General features: G+C 43.0%; 1 protein-coding gene across 1 annotated transcript in view; it reads left to right on the forward strand.

The window, feature by feature from the left end:
- The window catches only part of LOC106806188, a 99,127-nt gene extending 79,197 nt beyond the window's left edge, over positions 1-19,930 (forward strand). The window contains exons 11-13 of the mRNA XM_014808053.1: positions 7,392-7,486; positions 13,180-13,410; positions 19,425-19,930. Coding sequence (XP_014663539.1) covers positions 7,392-7,486; positions 13,180-13,410; positions 19,425-19,485 — 387 coding nt within the window. The 3' untranslated portion in view covers positions 19,486-19,930. The remainder of the gene's footprint in view (positions 1-7,391; positions 7,487-13,179; positions 13,411-19,424) is intronic.
- The last annotated feature ends 2,989 nt before the right edge of the window (positions 19,931-22,919 follow it).

Below are 22,919 nucleotides of genomic sequence, written 5' to 3' on the forward strand. Positions count from 1 at the left end.
AGTAGTAGTACTATATATATATATATATATATATATATATATATATATATATATATAGTCACGCGAGATCTCGGCAAGGACGCCGAATTCGAACTCCCCCGCTCTTACTGCTAGCTGCTTCTCAATCACCGAGACTCTTCTATGAAAACCGAGCAGTCGGTATTCAGAAGATGCGTCTCGCCGCCCGCCTCCCCCCCCCCTTCGGCGGACAGTACACGCCGAACGCGTGTCGCATCCCCGACCTTTTTCACCCGAAGCAACCTTCCGACGCTCCTCCGCCGCTTTCAGCGACGACATTTGTCGAATTTAGTCGAAACACGGATACGCGGACACGGCAGCTTGTCGATCTCGACGCCTGTCTCGCAAAAAGCCGGTTGCTGAGGGAGTGGAGTGGACGCGGCGACGCGGTCTCGTTTGCTGCGCGCGCGAGTCTCATCAATTAACGCCCCCCCCCCGCCCGTGGTCGATACGCCCAATATTGGCAAACGGCATGTGTGAGGTGAACGCGTGTAGAACAAACACGGGGACCCGCCGCGTACAATGGCGCGCGCACAATAAGGTTCTCTCCTTGGGACAAAGCCACGGGGAAATTAATAGGGAGAATGTGCGGCTGATGAAGACATGGCTGTCCATTCAGTAGGGCTTCAAAAGAAGTGTCAACAAGCATGGCGGGCGCGCCACAGCTGTCTCAAAGCTTCACTCTCCGCGCGCGCGCACACTAGCAGATGATGGTTTCGGTGAAAAATTGTACCGAGTAAAATGTCAACAAATGTCATGTGTCACATATGTCACAGAGATATCGCCGATCCGAATCCAGGGGGAGGATATATGTAAGGAGAAGTGTCAATAGAGCCATGTGTCACGCGGCACACGTACGTACGGTGAAGCGAAGAGAACTTTGGGGTGAGCGAAGAAAAGCTTGTGCAGCCGCCGCCGCTGTCACGTAGGCCAAATAGACGAACCAACAGTGGAGACCAGAGAAAAGGTGACTGTTGATAAATCCCTAATGGGCTAATTATATAAGCGCCGGCCTAATTACCCACTAGCTTGCCGGAAAACCTCTATCCCGCGTTGAATACACTGCGCACGCACAATAAAATGCATGACGAGAAACCAGCGATTCGATATGGAATAAATAATGTGTTGTTTTTTCAATTCTATCTGATGCCTTGAGTCTTAACACGGATATTTCACTGTCACACTCGACCGATGAGCGACGCAGAAGCTAAATGTGTATGCACATTAAAAATGTGTGGGTTCGTTGGTCAGAGACACTTAACCGCGCTAATGTATGCGAATGCGACGAGGTCTGTTATCTTTACCCTAACCATCAACGTCTTCGATGTATTTGTCCTCGACTATATAACTCGGTACTGGTGCGCGCCTCTAGTCTCGTACGGCCAGACTTTGAAACACTCGATTCAATTTAGTAGTGAGTGATAATTATTTCATCTATTAGGCAGGAAATATCGGAAGTGTCAATATTGCTTTAGGCGTGAAGCCCATACTCAGCTCGGCGGAACAAACTTCAAGCGCTAATGTCTATTTGGAAATTACTTTCGGCCAAATTAAATATCACTGGTCCGCGTGTCAACACCTCTGAGGCCACTCAAGTGGTTCAGAGCCAGTCGCATCCTCTGATGCATTTTGTCGCGACAATCAGCAAATTAAAAGCGGGTTGGTTGCGCATTCGCTTGTGAGCGTTCCTGGCAGGTGGCACCACTATCTGCATTCCCCTAACGGTAACAAGATATGCGTAGCTAACCGGCTACGTCAAGCCAATGGCATTCATTTTGCATTTCCTACTGCAAGTATGATATGTAGATATAGTGCGGCTCTCCCAAGATTCCAGTATAGGTCTAACTATACATTCAAGCGTTACACGTGGACCACGTATACAACAATCCCACATGCTACCCCCGAATCTCTCTGAAATATCTTCGACTCAACCATGCAGCGAGTATTCAATTTCTTGTAGTCGTCTATTCCTTTTTCATAAAGTTTTTGCGATTTTCGTGATTGCATTTCTCAATAGATGTTTCCTGTGAATGACTTCGGCACGAATGAAATCGTTTTTTTATAATGAAACATGGAATTCGCTGAGAATTGTCACGTCTGTGGAAATCTGCAAACGTCTAGCGGTAACCTTTGATTTCAACGCGAATTTCGGCCAAGCGTCCAAGCCATTATAGCTGGCCAGTGTTTGCATAGTAGGTAAATGTAATGTCTGTTTGCATACGGAGAAGCCTTCAAGACATCCGTCCGCTTGTGTCCGGTGGTGTGTTTTCTCCGAGAAGAAGCGGCAATCTGAATTTACCTGCTCAAACACGCGCACGTTGCACCTGAGACTGCGCAAACAAGCTACACCGTCGATTTCTCCCATGCTGCAGCATTATGATAATTGAGAAAACCCTCGGTGTTGACCGTGCCCGACCGTTTATCATAAATCTGTGTTGTGCTGAACGTGAGAAGCTGACACAACAGGCTCGATGTACGCGCGTTGCTCTACGCGCTAATGCTCAGGCATCCATAGTAAGAAGATGATTACTTCCAACTGAAGCTAATCTTCGACTTTCTCCCCCCCCCCTCTTTCTCTCTCTCTCTCTCTCTATATATATATATATATATACTAGCAGACTTTAATACCCGTACAACCAACAAATTGTGCCTTAAAATATAAACTTCATGTAAGTGACACAGTTGAAGTTAAATATTTCATGCAACCGAAAAGAAAACAGAAACAAAGCGCAATTCTATAAGTGAGAAGGGGAAAAAGTGCTCAGTTGGTGACCACTTGGTTGAAAGGAAAATACCGCAAAATCTATCTATCTATCTATCTATCTATCTATCTATCTATCTATCTACCTATCTATCTATCTATCTATCTATCTATCTATCTATCTATGTATCTATCCATGCATCATCCATGCCATCCATTCCATCCAATCCACTCATACCAGCCATCCATACCTCCATCTATATCCATCCATCCATCCATCCCACATCAACGCCATGTCCATGCATTGCCATGCCATCCCATCCAACGATCTATCCCATCCATCCTAATCCCATCCGGGCTCCCATACCATGCCACCCCATGCCATCCCATCCCATCCCATCCGCATACCATCGTCTTCTATCCAATGCCCAAACAATAAAAATATAATATAAAATAAAAGACATGAAAATAATAATAAATAATACATACGTAAAAAAAATAGTAAAGTAATTTTTCCAATTTTACTTTTTCAAGATTTTGTTAATGAATGTAATAAATTTACTTTGAAAATATTGAAAATAACGGCTGAAGCTGCGGCGAAGTACATACTAAAGAGTCAAAAAAGTAAGGAGAATTTTTTGTTCGCATATGAAGACCGCAGCGTCCTACCGACACCTCGTGGCGTGCAAAAACGCGCGATAATTCCGACGAGTTGATAATTGAAGTTTTGACTTAATACTACCCATTTTTTGTACTATTTATTTAAATTGGGTTTGTCCAGCCAGAACCCCACAGTTCCCTGCAAGGTGGTAGTCTTCATAGTTTCCAGGACGCGATGAAGTGGAAAACTCACAGGAGAAAGCGAGGTCAAACAAACACACACACAAGATTAGCCACTTTATTGTAAAGATATATATATATATATAGTGTGCGTGCGTGCGTGTGTGTTGTGTGTGTGTGTGTGTGTGTGTGTGTGTGTGTGTGTGTGTGTGTGTGTGTGCGTGTGCTTGCGCGCGTGTGTGTGTGTGTGTTTGCGTGCGTGCGTGCGTGCGTGCGCGTGTGTGCTAACCAGATTCTCGTGGGAAAATATTATTTAGTATTTGTTATGTGTAGTTGTACTATATTTGTAGTGTACTGAATTGTGTTGTGTGTGTTTGTATTGTATTGGTAGTATTTCAGTTCTGCGATCATGGTGAGTTGCTGGTCATAGGGTATAAGGTTTATATACGGTAGACACGTGCATGTAATCACAACCAGGTCATTCCAAATAGGGTTCGACACTATTGGACTATACTTTATTTTGGCCGACGGCTATCTTTGGACAGCAACAGACTGGGACGAATGATATTTCACACCTTGTGCAAAAGTTTATAATATTTTATTTTGTGGTGATATATATATATAATTAGTTCATTGGCCAGCCGCTGAAACCAGAAAACGCGTCTATATTGCATGTTCGTGCATCTATAGTGCAATATAAAGTTGCCTAAAAAATGATTACCTTTATAACGAAATATGCGAGCAGTGCATGCACAACGACAACTGGACTATGTGTACTGGGGCCGCGTGGGGACCCCCGAAAGAAAATATACCACACTGCGAACACAGTGTGGTAATATAAGTGGGGTATGAATATAGTGGCACTAACAGTGTGGTAAGAATATAAAACAGAAAATACCTCACTGCGAATGATGCAGCGAAATAGAGCAATCGAGTTCGCGAGGGCTCCGTCACATCCGCCCTCCTACCCGAACCTGTTAAACGACGCCGCCGCGCATTCAGGTTTTTACCTGAGCGTGTCCAGACAGCGCGCAGGTAGGGTAAGGTAGGGTATAGCGTCGACAAACATGCCAGCCATTAATGTGTTCGCAAACATTAGTGGGCCCTCCTGTGACGGCACACATCACGTTTTGTCCCACGAGCTAGCGGCGACAGCGCCGCTAACGCTGCGTACACGGGGAAGGCTCCCCGCCGCAGTTGTGCGTGCGTGCGTGCGTGCGTGCGCGCGTGCGTGCGTGCGTGCGTGCGTGCGCGCGTGCGTTCGTGAATATATGTACGCACATGGATATGTTTGCGATGTGCGCGCCGTAGCCTGTTTGCCTTCACAACAACGCAATGTACACGCACGCACGCACGCACACACGCGCACACATACGAACGCACTTACACACACACTCACACACACACACGCGCGCGCACATTCATTGAGGCGGAATACATTGTTATTGAAAGTCCATCAATTGTAAGACTTAGACAAATAGAGGTTGGTAAAAATGTATTCACTTTGACTGTCAGATTTTGATGTAGTGACCAGTTCTAAGCTATATAGTAGGGCCTATGATATAAATTGAACGTGATAGTAGTAAATATATATTAATCCCCTGCATGCTCACTCAAAATACGTACACATAGAGGGATTTATTATAATTAAGATAAAATGCATAACCAGTTTTTTGACATTTCTAAGCATGTTTGACAAGTGATTCAGTGGTAAAAAATGATATGCAACTTTTATTTAAATTATGTCTTAGTGATGTCGATAAAAGAGGAAATACACAATATTCGCCAGCATTTTGGACAGGGAATCTAAAATATTATAAAACGAAATGCGTATATCAACGCTGAAAATTATTCAGTCGGACATAGCATTTATTATATACCGAAATGTCCCCCACTGATATGAATTTTAATGTGTTTCTCTACGCAACATCAGAGCTTTACTGAAAATCATTTTGGCATAACCGATACTTCTTCACGTGAATGCATGAGATTCCGCATGCTGTGTCTACGCGCCATAGTCGCGCCATAGTCGCGCTGGCTTTACACACACGCGGTCGCTGTCCAATTGCACTGTGCGGTGCCGCGTATTTTTCCCCATCCGTCGGAATACGGCGGATCGCAACCTACCTGCACACGACATACTATGATAGGTAACTGGTGACAAGAGACGGCGACGTGTGTTTAATTACGGTGATTGATATTAATTTGATATTCGGTCCCCTTCGGTTGAAACGTGTGCCGTATTGCTTTACGCCATCTCATGTACACAGTCTTGGACGTCGATCGGTGGATTAGCTGGTGTAGTTTAGTAGTCATGTGGTGGTGACACACTACCGTGGATATAGGGGATCCTCTATAACGGCTTTCTTGGTTATATGAGCATCGGATAGTCGAGATTCGTGCTTAAGATTAAAAAAAAATTAAATGAATAATTTTCGCGCGGTTGCGTACGCGCGTGTGCTTCCCGCACACAACGCACACACGCGCAAACAGAGCTCTATCGTCTATATCTGCACGCACAAATACATTTAACAGTATAGCATATTTGCTCTGGATTTCGCGCTCTGAAAAGATGAAAGCATTGCTGTACCGGCTCCAATGCGCGCGAGGTATCTGTGCGGTGAAATAATCTGCTGGAATGTTTTGAATAATAATTATTGTTGCATGATATTAGCAGCTAGTGTGGTTTTAGGCCTTTCTGCCACACTGTCCAATGAAGCATCGTTCACCATCCAATGTATATATATATATATATACACACATACATACATAATATATATATATATATATATATATATATATTTATATATAATGTTGTTATTGATGTAGCTATATCTGTGTGGTGGGGTGATACTGGCAATTTTATCCCTGGACAGTCTATGCTCGCTCAGTTTGCACACATTTAACAAAACGCTTGAAAACATTGGCTCAGCAAACGGCAGGTGTTTGGTTTGTTCGGATTAAGCTTTTCGACGTCTATTTGCATTTTGCGTCCAGCATGTGAACGCATGCCTATGCGAAGGTTTTCTTCTGTTCATGGCTTGCTAAAGTCAAGAATGCTGCCGTCTGTTTCTTTGGGGTAAGAGGAAAACAGGGTAGGGCTGGTTCTCCGTTATGCATTGTGAGAACATGTTAATCTGGCGTCAAAATATTTTCACGGAATCCCATAATTAAGTTGTATGTTATAAATATTACAAACACTATCGCTATGGCCATGCTGGCAAATAGGCACGGTGTAATAATTTCTTGACTTTAATGCGATGGGGATTTTTTTCGCAATAAATTCTCCGATCTATTGTAACATTGCCGCATTCAGGATGTGTTTGCCGTTAAGGAAGCCGTTGTGGTCGAATAGAATTTTCCATATTTTTGTTGAGCCCTCATATTATCCTCCTCCGTGAAAAATTAATATGCTGTGCATTTATTAACATCCTTTAAAAAGATGCGACTATTGCAAACCTGATTAAAATTATTGTTCCTGTTAGTAGTAGCTATTTCAGTACTTCGAGTAGGCTACAATTACGCCAAACGCATAACTTAATACATTCCGAGGCTTTATAGTATACGATGCATAATTGACATTTTAAAATAAAATTTATATTCATGACATTAATTGCCGGGTAGAGTAATGACGAGGCCATTTTAAGCTAGGAAGAGGAATGATTAAGCACACGACGTAGCGTATGCATGCATCCACTGAAAATGTGATATGACGTAGAACGCGGCAGTTTCAAGGTCGCAAGGTTATTAGTGGTGACTGATCGCCAATAAAAATTCGAACATTTATTGTTAAATTATGTACGCTACTATTTTGCGCAAAATTTCTGCAGATAACGTCTCCGTTGTGAATCGCTGAACTGGGGTGTGATCGTGGGGTGTTTTCTATTTGCAGAAACAGTTAGATGTGGCGAGGAGAGAGAGAGATGACGCTTTGGAGAGAGTTAGACACCTGGAGGATGAACTAGAAACGGCAAAAATTCACTACAGGTTAGATATTTATGACTATATTTATGAGAATTTAAAATGTAAATCTCGAATCCATAAATATGGCACAATTTTAAAAGGAAAATATAATGTGGTAAGAAATGTACTGGCTTATAGTTCCTTTTACACGGCCACCGATAATAATAATAATAATAATAATAATAATAATAATAATAATAGTAATAATAGTGAAAATAATAATAATAATAATAATAATAATGACATGTCCTTGCTGCTCTCCTGAGTTTAACTAGTGCTATTTAATCAATTGGATAATTTGTCAGTATCGGGGCACCTTACAAATATTAAGAATGATCACACACATCTACACATAAATGAAAAAATAAATAAATACACATATATTTATTTTATTTTATTTATTTAATCATTTATACTTTTATTTTATAATAATGTATGTGCACACATAAATACACACAAACATATTTTGAAAAAAAAAAGTAATACGCATATAAAATAGAAAAATTGATATATATGTTATGTTGTGTGGAAAATGGCTACTTTCTTTCCTTATAACTGGTACCTGGTTAGATCTAAACATGATGGTTTGAAGCACTGACGTGTAAACCCGCGTCATAGCAACGTTATATATCAAATTTGGCAGATCGGTTGAAAAAAAAGACTGAATTCAAGTCAATCAAGCGTGAACAACTTATACAAGAAAATATGACAGTAGTAACCTTACTGATAGTTTATGATGACGTCACAATTAAAATCTCATGTCATAGCTGAATTGTTTCTTCACCAGCGCATACAACTCTAAGATTCTAACAGATAGCCATCATAGAGTGATCGCCTGGTAGAATTCTGTTATCTACTCGAACTGATACCAAAGCCGCCCTTGCACGTTTACACTGCACTCGTGCAAATCCGGATCTCTCAATGGATAGCAGTATATGTCGCTCGTAGTTACTGAAAACCTGCGTTCGGCGACATGTTCAGGGGCATGAGCTTGCGGACAACTATTGGAAAACCGATATATATATATATATATATACATATCTATTATATATATATATATATATATATATATACATATCTATATATATATATATATATATATATATACATGTACATCCCATGTACATACATATATATGTGTGTGCGTGCATGCGTGCGTACATGCGTGTGTGTGTATATATGAATATATAGAGCCCAAAAAGATGTGCTGATTTCGGCCATATTAGAGATAGAATCCCATCACTGAGCATAATTTCCTGGAATTTTTTATATAATGCAAGATATCAATTAATCTGAAACATATACCATAGATGGGGCTCCTGGATTTTTCCACAACTGTTCGGTAAATTTGTATATTTGCACGGTCACTCTCGTATGCGTTTTAAATTGGTGGCGCCAATGCGGAATACTTAATGATGAATGGACACGGATATGTTGTAGGCGCGGCTGAGAAGGAGAGAATTTCGCAGCGCGTCACTCTGTTACTCATGAGCGTTTCTGCGTACGTTGCCGCGACTAGCCATCCGACCAATCGATCATGTCGCCACGGTGACTCATACTGAGATACGCCGCACATGGCGCCCGCCCAGCCCTTTTGTCTAGCCTGCGCGACCTCATGTTTATCCTAGCCGCCATCTTGTTTTTTGACGGCGGGGGCGGCACGGTGCACAGAGCGTCTGCTTTCGTTACCAGCGGGCGCAGTCAGGGAAAGCGCTGCACTCGCACTGTTTCCGTTATCGCCCTCTCAGCGCGCCCTCGCAACTGCCATTGTTTTCCTAAGTTGCCTATGCAAATTTATTGTAGGTAACCAAGCGGTTTACACTCTACAGTTTGATCGGGCGATGGTAAATATTGCCAATAATGTGTCGACCTGGCAGGAGAGATGGTCACCGCCGACAGTGGGTGGCGCTGAAACACAGGACGCAGCATCGCTGGTAAATCTCAGGACAGTGTGATGCGTCATCTTCACGGGGAAGTTCCTAGCCTGGTTGTTGTCATAGTAATGGGTCATGATGAGGGCTTACTTATTGGCTCAGCAGTGAGTGTCAGAAAGAACCCAGTCAGAGGTGGAGTAGAGATGCTGTGGATCTTAGTCACTATTGACTCACTAGTGCGTCATCGCACAATCTTACGGTTCATCCGGTGACCTTTGTAAGGGACTACATCATGCATTGGCGACACTCATTGCACTAGTGAACTTGGCCATAGTAGCAAGGGCAGGCCCATTCAAAATACCTCGCAGTTAGCAGCCATTTCTTGAATAAGATGTGTGAAGAGGTAATGCGAATAGATATGCATATGCCATTTACCACAGGGCCGAATGTATTAGCAGGCATAGTCGTCAATGGCCACTATATTTCAGCTGTTTTCCTACACTCTTCCATGTGTCTTTTATGATTTGTTTGGCACCTTTAACACTTAGTAAGTGTATGGTACACCTCGTTCCTTTTCTATTTACATTCATCCTTGCACATCCACTGGTGCCCCTTCAGTACATGGTCTGCACCGACGACAGTCGCTTCGAAGATGTACCCCTTAATTCTTCAACATTCTTCTTCGCCTAATAGAATGTCATCATTGTGATACATACCCGGATCCCGAACCCTGATGGCTGTTTAGACCAAGATTTCTTTCATAGCATCTGGCACTGATGAAGATTGGCTCAAGGCAATTCTTTACATTGTGTGTCAGTGATGAGATTTCTTTCACGGTATTTAGCAGCACCAGTACCATCGACGGCGAAAATTACACGAGGATACGGTTTACAACCTGCGAGTGTCGCTGGCGATAGAAGGAAAGGCATTGTGGGCAATTGGCATGAAAAGACATGACTGTAATTATTCTAGACAGGGCATATAAGGAGCTAGCAACTAGGTAACTACATCGGCAAACATCCTAGCAGAAATCTCCAACAATATCCATGTATGTGTTTCTGTTTACGACTCGGGGCAGGCTTTCCCAAGCTGCTGCTATTTCCTGCAGCAGCCAGAGATTGAGAGCTCTCGCTGGCCAAGTAGTGTTGACCGGCTAGCCTGTCTGCTGAGACTTTATGCAAACGCACTTTCTGAACCTTATTAATTTGTCCTGGTCAGTGTTTGTTTTCAGTCAGAGCCCAAAGGGACATTGTCTACGAGCAAAACAATGCACAATGGCCAGACTCTGGTCAGGATATTGTCCTGTAATCTGTGTGCTCATTACAACAGCTTGGCAGGGTCAACACGAGGTGTGTTCCTTGGTAATTTCTCTACTCTCTATGGAGGAGGGGCGTGTTTCCACTCCCCTACATTTGCTTATGCGCCCCGAAATCGGATATCTTATTATTGAAATGATAGATGATTGAAACTGCGCTCTTCCACAAAGCATTCTTCTGCTTGAATGTTCAGCTAGCCTGAACGCAGTTGGTCCTCATTGTGTTTGTTGCTGTCCACCTGTAGATCACTGCAGCTGGCAGCGTACTTGGCTCGCCTGATAGCCTTGTTCTATCCATGTATCTAGGAGTAGGTTTGGATGACTCATGGTCTCATGGTAAAAAAAGTAATACAAAGTGTTTCAAGTAAGACAAAAACGAATATATGTGTAATGTGGTCACGTAGCATATACATGCATTCAGCGTCGATTCTCCAAGGCAAATCTAAAATACAACTGGTTACAATTAATTCATTAAAGATAGTTAACTTCGAACTGGTTGCAGTGTGTTTGAAAAATTTTATAGCTGATCATACTTGATATCGCACTTAATAAAACGATCTCAACAGACAATACATAGTTTTAAAGGGATACATGACCCTATAGCTTCCTTACGTATTTCCAGTTAAAGTAGGTTTAAATTACACTACATAAAAAAATTCACTGTTCCATATTCATTCGAAATGTTAGAATTTTAAAAAATGTTTTAAAACTAACGGCTGTATCGTTGCTTACAATGACGGTGGCGCCACTACTAGCCCATCTGTTTTCAGGCTGCAGGCTACAGACCGAGGGTGTTTCTTCTTTTATTAATTTACGAGGAGAAGGATTACAATATCTTATAAACAACTTTTAGATTCAGTTATAATATGGACCAATTTGTCCTAAAATAAAAATCGTTTGGTTAAATAGCAGTTAGATATAAATATAATTGCACTTTTGTGATTAGCTCTTGCTCTGTAACGTACAAATTAAATCGGAAAAAGCGCAACTTTGTATGGGTGGTGGCACAATCGTGGGGCATTATGTCAGCAGCCAAAAAAGATTTCGAAGCTCACTGTTTAAAAAAAAATTTGATTGCATGATTATAGGAATTTGTAGGTATATACTATTATTTATGCACTTGCTATCATAATATACTAACATTTTAGGGTGCTGTACCCCTTTAATTCAACTATATTATTGTTTTAAGCATTATTTAAGTTAATTGGGCTTTAATTATGCTACATACCACTCTTCGGTATTTGATATCACTGTAAAGTGAATAATTACCTGCCTTAAAATCTTGCTAGTGTTTGAAATCGGTGCGATATGTATGGATGTGCTGCGTCTAGTGGTGATGAAATATATAATGTTGAAATTTTAGCAAGTTTTAAAACAGAAATGGACCGGGAAATGCTAGATCTAACATATATATTTCTAGCTGCTGTTTACATTGTAAACATTCATAGTTCAAGTTCATTCATAGTTCATTCATTGTTCATTCATAGTTCGAGTGAAACTGTTAATAAACTCAAAAACTTGTTTAATTATAAGCTTCCAGAATGAAATATGGCAAAGAAGTCATCATCAGTTGCACAACATAAGGCATCCTCACGGGTGTTGCTATCCCCCGGACGTGGAGTGAGAGTAACGTGATACAGTTGACGTATACTTCAAAACTTAACAGTAGCCACACAGACTAAGGGATACAGTGTAACCCTAACTCCAACACTAACCCTAACACTAAATATATATATATATCGGATCGCTATATATAGGGGCGTCATCCACACAAATTAATCTGTGGTGTGGGGACAGATATCATGATGCAAAAACCCTAACCCTAACCCTAACCCTAACCCTTACCTAATACTAATACTAATAATATTAATCCAAATACTAGTGCTGCCACGTTGCGGTAGCACTCCACGCCCAGGGGATAGCATTACCCCATCCTCACAAGAGGCAGCCCTATCAGCTGTGCTGCAACCCGATATTATAAATAACTACCAATCGGCACGTTTTAAAGTCAAGGATTTATTAACATCTAATTACTATTGAACAACGAAAATTAGTATGTAGGGTAATTTAAAAAAAACCTGTTTTAGCCTGATAATGCTTAAATCTACCCCTCTGTTTTCTGTTAATTTGATGCACTAAAAAATCTTAATAATAAGCAAAAATATCACTTGTTAAGGCTTTGGCAATTTTTAAGTACGCCTTACGAATATCAGGTATCACACGTCCTAGTAAGAATTGCCACATTAGAACATATACCAACAGTTAGCAATCAATTTGAGATGGTCATTGAACCACATAAACATACATGCACAGGCTTACTTGCATATATACAAGTTTCTAGATTACATTTCCATTTTCCTGACGATTCATCAACGCACCATGTTTTGTTAAAACCTTAGTTCAATCCCTACGCGTTATTTTTAATGATTGATTGTCACTCAGAACGGGAATCATCTGCTGCGCTGGTCATTAATCACTACTCGTCGATTCTCGGTTATTGCATGAGCTCTCTTTGTTTTTTTTCGCAGCCTGCACAAGTCGCTATCGAACGAGGCAGGTCTGTGTGATCAGCTCAACAGCACTCTCAACAGTCTCGGCTCTCAGCTGCGATATAAAGACAGCGTAGAGAAGGTGACAGTGAAGGACAACAACCACCTGGTGGCGGCAATGAGAAGCGCAGCTGCGGCACGCGAGAAGACTGCCATGCAGCTGGAGAGGGTCACTACGGAGAAGAGCGAGCTGCAGGACAGCTGTGAGAAGTAAGCACCTTTCTTTTGCCGTCAGCTACGCTTTCCCTATGTCCTGTTTTTCGCAAACCTCTGTTTAACATTTAAAGTGGGGCAAGAGGCATAGGGCGAGCACTACGAGGTGTGATTCCTCTTCCAGTTAATTTCCAGGCCCTCAGAAAATGTATTTGACGCCACGTTAGCAGTGAAGGACTGGTTTCTATATAAGATAGTCTCATTAGGTTCTTCTAATTTCTCGAAATATTATCTCTATGTAGCGTTCGAAGGAAACCGATCCCGTACAATGTCTTTGTGACTGGCGTGGTGACATAGGCCATGCGCGTTAATGCAAATACCTTAGAAGTGGTAAAGTGCCAATGTGATTGTAAAATAGTTACGTTGCTAAATTATCATGAAGACATTGAGAGCCCGCATAGAATGAAGACACGCGCGGTCTGTGGTCGTGCTGTGAACGGAGCTTGCTTACTTTGACTGTGTATCGTCATGTTTGTTAGATTGGCAAATGTCCTCCCAGACCACATGTGACGTTCACCCATGCAGTGGTTCAATGTTACTGTGATCATGAAATTTAATATAAATTGTAATATATTCATCATTAAAGGTAATGCAAAATTAGGATCTTGTACGAATTCAGCAGGATATTTATTTATTCACGCCTCTCATTGCTTCTTTCTTGTTACCTCTTCGTTGTCAACTTCATCCCTCTTATTCGTCTTCTCCTTGCTCTTCTTCGTCGTCATCATCATCATCATCGTCGGCATCAAATTCATCTGCTTCGATCATCTTCTACTTCGTCATCTTTTTAATCTCAATCTTGTTTTTGATATGATTCTGATATTCTTATTTATATAAATAAACGTGGAAACAATCTACCTTGCACTCACTGGTGCCAATCGTTACTTTGTGGACATATTACCATACTCTATGAATGGTTATGTTTTATTTATCAACTGCGCAAGGACACCGGGGCTTTGGCACATTGGTTTACGCCATCCAGGGTTACCAGCCCGCTTGAATGCACAATAAATGTGTCCGCTTTTACGCCGTGCACATTTGTGTACCTTGTCCGTATTATTCCACGCCGAATTTTTTGTATCAAAATATCTTCTGTGGTGCGCGTCAGCCATTGTGGGAATTCGCAAGCAATGTGTGAATAATTGAACAATATGCTGGTATAAATATTGCGATAACAATCTATTAGTAACCATTAGCAACGTACGCTGTTGCAAGTACGATATTATCCATGCAAATTTACATTTGTCTTGTTAAGTAAACTTGCCAATGTCTAGCGGGGCGAGGTGTGTGTGTGTGGGTGGGGGGGTTACAGTCGAGTCATGAACTTGATAAATGGAGAGAACCAATGGAGGGGAATACTGCATTTAGTTTTGCTGTTCATATTTACGCAATGTTTACCGGCGCGCGAATTTGTTTGCATTGTTTTAGATATGTCCTCACGACAAATACGGCAGCATGCACAAACATTGTCTCCACCTGCGCGTTTGCGCCGGGAACACACATTTAGTTTTGTTGACACGTCTGACACTAACATTTAGACGCTGTCTGTAAGAGAATGTCTCCGCATAATAGCGATCGAGGTGGTAACCTTATGAATGACATGGCAGTTTCTATTGAAAGCTGCGTATGCTTTGAAAATTCGTAAAATGTATTTGCAGAAGCGGTGTGACTGTCGAACGTTGCAATACCTCACAATAATTGACAGGCGCAGGCAAACACGAAGCCTACCTTGTTACTTGGCAGCGGCCCACACACAGAAGTCGTTCCAACAGAAACGAGAACATACGAAAGAAATTCATAGCATAATTTTTCGTGTATGTTTTCCAGCGCCTTACCTCGCGCGGTGCTAAAGTTTGCTGAAATGTTCTCTCGAAGCTTCACTGGTTCGATCGCTCTGTATCTGTGGAGTCCGTTACGTGTTGTAAGAACAGCGTCTTTAGTATTGATGGTGCTAGTGGCGATGGTGAGAGCAGTGATGGCAATAATGACGATGCTGATGGCGACGATGATAACAGTGACGAAGGTGATGGCAGCGATATTGATAGTGACGATGGTGATAGCGGAAGTGTTGATAATGTTGATGGTGATAGTGACGACGCTAATGATGTTGATGCTGATAGCGATGATGGTAATACAGATGATAGTGATACTAACGATGCCGATAGCGATGATGGTGATTCTGACGTTGGTGATAGTGCGATGGCACCATTGTGTCAGCAGCATCGATAATTAGTGCTAGTGACGATGACAGCAACTGCAGTTTTAATATTGCTTACATTCGTACACCTTCGGTCGCCTTTGATCGGGGGACGTTGATAACTAGCATCATCACCAGCACATACTTATAGCGGCTCATTTATGTTTGATCTTTACTCTTACATTGATGTTTCCTGCCAAAGGCTTTTCCTCCAGTAAGGAGATATGATGAGGAAATAAAGCGCATTTTAATAAAAGCGGGGATTAAAACATGGGAACTATTTTAATTAAAATTTCGTCAATCTTTCATTAAATTTCAAATTAAACGCCGTGGAACATTGGCAGCGTCCTCTTAATTGTAACTTTTCTTTTTTCGCCCCAGCAGAAACTAATATCCTTTCTGATTGACTGATATCACTTACTTAGGCTGGTATAATTTTCTACATTATTTGCACGGTTTTGGCTTTCGGGCAAATTTTCGTCCCGCTGTGAATCGGACGGATGCAGGCACTGTTTTTCCAGTATCTGTCTTGCAGCTAAAAGCATTGATTTTGTGAATCGCAGCAAGAAACGACGCTGGTAACTAGGAAGAAATGTCCGGCGCCGAATTGGCTCGATCTTACAGCCTTTAACAAACTTTCCCGTTGGCTGGTCAATTTGCTACAATAACGAGAATGGTGACAGAGGCCACCAGCTAACAAACTAGATGCTAGCGATTGGGTGTTGATTACAAAAAAAGTTGCGAACGTAGTCCAGTGGTAGTGAGAGGTTAGTACGGTGTATCTTCGGTTTGACTAAATATTGCAGGTTTTGTTAACGTTCCCACCAATCCTAAACCTAACCTGTCCACCCCGATGCCGCTGCCTGTCCGGCAGTACTTGGCATGCTAGCGAAAAATAGTGGAAATCTTTTACTGGGCGATGTTCTGTTTGCACAGCGACAGAGCTTTGGTAGGATACCTTGCAGTAGTAGGTGCATGGTGCACAGAGCTGTGGCTTCCATCAATAGCAATCTCGCATACGCATTTTAATAAATGAAAACGTCAGAAAGCGCACTGTTTACTCAGTCTTCGCTTTCCTTCCTCATTTTTTATCGGATCAGACGCTGCACCGGCAGGCGACGGCGTTGCCATGGCTGCGCGCGTTGAAAACAATAGAACGCCATCTAATCAGCGAGGCTGTGCGCTAGGGCGCGTGGTGAAGCCCATCTCGGCGGCCACTGTAAGCCGAGAGTTCTCGACAAATACTGGCGTGTGTATTCTTTGGCTATATAGCGATGTGTCCAAACATGTCCGCCATCAGAGGCAGCGGAGAGAAGTTGTTTGCTCTGCTCTGCTAAATGGTTTATCTCTGATAAACAGCTCACCAACAAGATTCCAACTGTTACAAGTTGATATTTAGTACAAACGCACGAAATTAAGCGCCGCGGCGGAGACATTGTATGGCCGCAAATGGGGGGAAGAGATAAAGCGACGCGCGGACGACTAAGCTCTTATGCCTACCGGCGTCAAAATGTCCCTATTCGAGCAGTAAGATAAGACGATTGGATTTTGCCTCATTATGTGCCCTACTCTGTATGGTATCTGCATTCTAGATGTATTGTCGCTTGTCGGGATTTGTCTAGTTGGCTATATCATCGGCTACTCTTGGCAGTAGAAGGTTGCGCTCCGCAAGCAAGCTTTAATAATGTGCGCGAAGGTTTTACCTTGCGGGAGAAAGCTGTCCACGGTGGAGTTTAGTAACGTACACGTCAAAATGACGTGCAATAAACTCGTTAGTCCGGATTGCGTTTAGACCGTCTGTATAGCTTTTACATCGCCATTGACATGTTGCGGGCAAAGCCTGGTGCTACCTCTTTCATAACCCGGGTATTAGAATAAGATTTCGCGTACAGAGGGGAGTGGCATTGGTTTGCTGCGGTACCGCCATGATGATGGCTGTCAATCACAATATTGTCTCTCGGTCACATATCCTTGGTCTCTATTTGTGCTTGATGTCAGGAAGACTACGAGATGCAGCACTTATCGTAACATTCCAACGAAAGGACTCACGTACTCACCGATACAGAGAGCAAGCGAAGATATCCTGTCATTTTGATCCTTAAGATGAGGGCTAAAGCATTGTATATAGTTATTTTAACCTTCCCTACTCTTTTTAAAATGGGGCAAAAATATACATGAGATTAATTCTGTTAAATGTGTAATACGTTGATTTCTCGCTTATGTGGGTTAGGTGGAAAGCAGGCCAAAAGAACTGCATTCTTGATGCGTATAAATATCTGTTTCAATGACTAAGCATAATAAAAATTCCCCACAGTAACTACAGTCATTGCTACGGTGCAAAAAATCAAGAGAAAAACAACGCAAATGAAGACCTTCCGTTATTTTCCTCTGGTAATAAAAGTCGAGATTAGTGTATGCACATTTTTGTAGATGTCAAGATTGTAAATTTACTGTGATTTCATTATGAAACCATTGTAGGTTAGTTTCTTTATCTTGTAGGAGGGAATTGTGGGAGGCGTTCATTTGCTTTATTCAAAGCGGTCTGCTTTCATTTCTGCTATGGTTTGCTTTCGGGTAAGACATGCCCCTGCTTAAATTTTTTCTTCTTCTATTCACTAGCCGATCTCATTAGATTCTGAATCATTGGGCTGTGGAAACAGAATAAACTCGCACTTGATTAAAACAACCAATTAGGCAAGAAGAAATTAGACGCTGTAGATTCATGATTACCTTCAGTCTGCATCTCATCATCTTGGGTAAACAAGAGGTAATATCCACCGATTAGTTGTCATAACTGCCGCTTCTGCATTAATGAACAGATCATCCGCGCTGTTGCGATAACCGCACACACTCCCTGCGCAGCTGACGTGCTATAAGCGGGAGCTGCCAGTATGATGTAAGAGCCGAGAAAGTTTCTTACAAATTTCAGGCTGTGTCTACTGACTTGATTAAATGCTGCCAGATCTGCGCACTAGAAAAGCGCGAACGAAATAGGCGGGCGATTTTTTGCTAGAATAAACTAATATACGAAAACGCGTTTAATATTGTGACAAGCAAATGGCTATTTTAATAGCATAATTGCATCGGCTGCGTTGCAGAATCGCCGTGGTGATAGTGAAAACCACGCTGCATCGCCATGGAGATAGCGGTTTATTCTCCGTCCTTGCATCTATCGCAGTAATTAGTGGCCAACTCTGAGCAAATATGTGTCCAACTCATCAACTCGTAAGCACTTCACGAATCAATGAAATTCATGTCTTAATACAACTGGTAATTCAAGCAAGAAGCCAAACAGTGATGTTGAACACTCTCTGAAATAAACTCATTCACTCGTGCGCTCGCGTCACAGTGTTCAAACAGAGCTGCTGTGTCTCCGGCCAGCAGGCGTGCCTTTGTCCCTCGCGTATGTCGAGGTGCCGTGTCGGGCATGGCAATGATGTTGGCCACACCGCAGCAATTCACACCGACATGAAAGACGGATTACTGCAATGATGGCGATGACGACGACGACGACGACGACGATGCAGATGATGCAGCTGATGATGACGATGATGATGATGATGATAGTGAGGATGACTATGCAGATGATATTGTTGTTGTTGGTGCTGCTCCTGTCACTGCTACCGCTGCTGCTGCTAATGATGATGATGATGATGGTGATGGTGATGATGATGATGACGACGATGGTAATTATGCTGGTGACACTTCTGCTGCTGATATATAAACCAAAAATATGGCGAGGGGTCTGCAGTCTTTACTGACGGCCCCCATTTGTGTGGAAATTGAAACCTAAATAAATCTTTTACTCTTACAGATACAAGCGCCTTATTGCCGTTTTGAGGAAGAAAATCAATGGGGGTTCTCCAGCCGTCTAAAGTTAGTAGCAACAGATGTTAGGAGAGGATAGAAGTTTCACCACCGACGTCTGGCTATACGATGGACATAATGGACGCTACCTAATTTGTTTCTTTCTGGGAATCGGCTTCTTTCTAGCCTCCAGCTAGTCGACTGGCAGCGAAGATGTTAATAGTATTGATTAAAAGGATATATGGTCTTCCATACATGGTGGCAAACTTTTAGTCGTTTTTTATACTAGTATATTAAAAATGATCGATTATTTAAATTATGCGTAATTAATAATATAATGTAAGAAAAATATTGGGTCGCTGCAGCACAATAGCGATTAATAAGTCAACAGAATTGATTTTGCGACCAGATGTTATGTTCTAGTGTGTTGATATTTGTTAGCGTAATTGCACTGTGAAAAAAATGTTTAAATATTTATTTTAGTTTTAGTAATAAATAATAATGGCATAGACATACCAATGTACTGATTATATGTGCTTAATACAGTTAAAAGTACGTACGTTCGGATAATGTAGTGTATTAGTTACTATTAAGTAAACGATTTAGGCAAAAAAACAAAAAACAAATGCAGCTATTTGATTGAACCGCAACATAATCGGGTGATCCCATTATATACGTTTACTGACTGTTCTTCGCTTGGTAAATATCCAAAGCATTAAATACTAGAATATTTTAAACATTATATAATATGGCAGAGTACTCCTCCGCGGGGGTCTTTTACTGAGGATGTGTCAAAGCTAAGGGCATGCATAAACGCGTATATATGCCTGTGTGATGATTTTTAACCACATACATACTAACAAGAGCGTATAAAGAAGGTCTTCTTTATACGCTCTTGATTCTAATTATAAAGTCATCGTCACTTTCCTGCAGCATCGCAACAGGTGTTTCAGGTGTGTAAAAGATGGCCAGCTCTATTCTTTCAAGTGTGATTGCAGAGGTCAACCCTACAGTCTTGGGGTAGATTGGGGAACCTTCAATAACACAGTGTGGCATTGTAACAACCATCGGGGTAAGTCTACTTTATGACCTCCTGTCAAATATGACAACATTTTAATTAGGTTAGCGTCAGGACGATGATGATGGTAGTTGTAGTGCCTGTGGCACTGGTGAGCGCGATGTTCGCGAATCATAAATTAGACCATGGCCAAGACCGTCTGTATGTCTCTACCTAGTAGATCGGTGAGTTGATGCTGGCAATGTGGACTCTGACAACAACGAATCGTGTGGGATTGCGAGCACGTTTCCCAGCGACCGCCATCTACAATCTTCCTGACCCAGCAGCCGATCTAATGCCGTATACCTGCCATGATACCTCTGGGCGTGGTGTGGTGACCGCTCTAACTCTCGGGTAAGGTATCGATATCACCGTATACCTTCCATGATACCTCTGGACGTGGCGTCGTGACCCCACCCCCCGCACCCCTAACTCTCGGGTCATGTATCGTATACCTTCCATGATACCTCTGGACGTGGCGTCGTGACCCCACCCCCCGCACCCCTAACTCTTGGGTCACGTAGCGTATACCTTCCATAATACCTCTGGACGTGGCGTTGTGACCCCCCCCCCCCTAACTCTCCGGTCACGTATCGTATACCTGCCATGATACCTCTAGACGTGGCGTCGTTACCCCTTAACTCTCGGGTAAGGTATCGATATGTCGTATACCTGCCATGATACCTCTGTGCGTGGCGTGGTGACCCCTTAACTCTCGGGTCACGTTTCGCCGCTCGTCCTATATCGGTGGGTTTCGTTCGCGTGTCGGCACCGTCAACGAGCGCTAGCTGCCGCCGTGGACGTTCACACGAGAATGCGTTCGCAGAGGAAACTGACCCGTCCATTTAAATAATTAAAGTGCATCGTTGTGTGTGTGCGCGCGCGGACGCTGAATGGGCCGGGCTGTCGGAGCGCCGATGGCGGCCCGGCCACTGAGCAAACATGGCCACACTGAGCCGCTTTGTGTCGGCGGCCGAGCGGCGGCCATTACTGGCGGGCTGTCGCGAGCAGCGCCGACGTGTTCCCATGCCCCCGCTCACGGCGCATGCACGGACTCGCTATTTTCGCTGCCGACGCACAATGGCTGCGCCGTGCAGTGCGGGTTTGTTTTTCTAAAGTCGGCGTGTGGAGCCACATCTCCCGGACGCACTGTCGCCGCTGTTTTACTTTCGCTGGCGTGTCAATAGGATGGACGTCGATGAATGCATCCCGAGCCGCGACACGGCGTGGTGCGTGGGAGTGCGTGCGTGTGCGTGCATGTGTGTGAGTGCGTCTGCGTGTGTGGTGTGTGGGAGTGCGTGCGTGTGCGTGCATGCATCCGTGCGTCTGCGTGCGTGGTGTGTGGGAGTGCGTGAGCGCGCTTGTGTGTGGGAGTTCTTTCATGCGTGTGTGCGTGCATGTGTGTGTATGCGTGCGTGCGTGCGTGACTACGTGCGTGTCTTCCTGTGTTGTAACTGTGTTGATCCGGAGAAGGATATGTTCCAAAAGCGTTGGGCCGGCGGTATGGGTTAGGGTTAGGGTGAACGGTGCTTTTAAATTTATTAGCTGGTGAGGTTAGACACGTAGAAACAAAGCGAAGAGCTAAGGCCGTGGCGCTTTGAGCGCTGGACTTCTCCGTAAACCCAACACTTCTAAATAATCAACATGTTCTGATTGCATCTATGACAAATACGACATAGGCATATACGCTCTCCTATGACACTATTTGTCATAGGAAGATTCTTCCTATAACAAATATTGGCGAGTCAACTTCGTTCCGCTTTACAGCTGAAATTCACTGCTTGTGTTCATAATAGCGCTCCTAAACTCCTACGATGCGCACAACACATACAATAATATTTGTCATAGGAAGAATCTTTCTATGACAAATAGTGTCATAGGAGAGCGTATATGCGTATGTCGTATTTGTCATAGATGCAAGCAGAACAGGCTGAGATAATGCTACTTCTACTGGCTCTAGCCACAGAATGCGTTCAGATGCGACTCAGCTTAGTATAAGGTGTCAGAGGAACTGTGACGATTTCATTCCGCAACGTTCGTCATTGAAAACGTTCGCTGAACAATTGTGTTTCGTTGGGCGTGAGTCGGTGAAAGTTGTTGGAGCAGTTCGTAACAGGGTAATTCTGCTGTCCGGCTGGTAAGGGTTGCATACGAATAAGAAATTCTGCCGTAACGGTCAGTGATGGTTACTAGTGAGAGTTGAGTAATTCTGCCGGACGATGAAAGTTGGGGCAGGAGGTATTAATAGGGGAATTCTGCCGGACGATGAAAGTTGGGGCAGGAGGTATTAATAGGGGAATTCTGCCGGACGATGAAAGTTGGGGCAGGAGGTATTAATAGGGGAATTCTGCCGGACGATGGAAGTTGGGGCAGGAAGTATTAACAGGGTAACGGACAATGAAGGTTGCGGGAGATAGTATCAATAGAGTAATTCTGCAGAACTAT

This window comes from Priapulus caudatus, unplaced genomic scaffold (assembly GCF_000485595.1).
Source record: "Priapulus caudatus unplaced genomic scaffold, Priapulus_caudatus-5.0.1 Scaffold146, whole genome shotgun sequence".
Classification (NCBI taxonomy): Eukaryota; Metazoa; Priapulida; class Priapulimorpha; order Priapulimorphida; family Priapulidae; genus Priapulus; species Priapulus caudatus.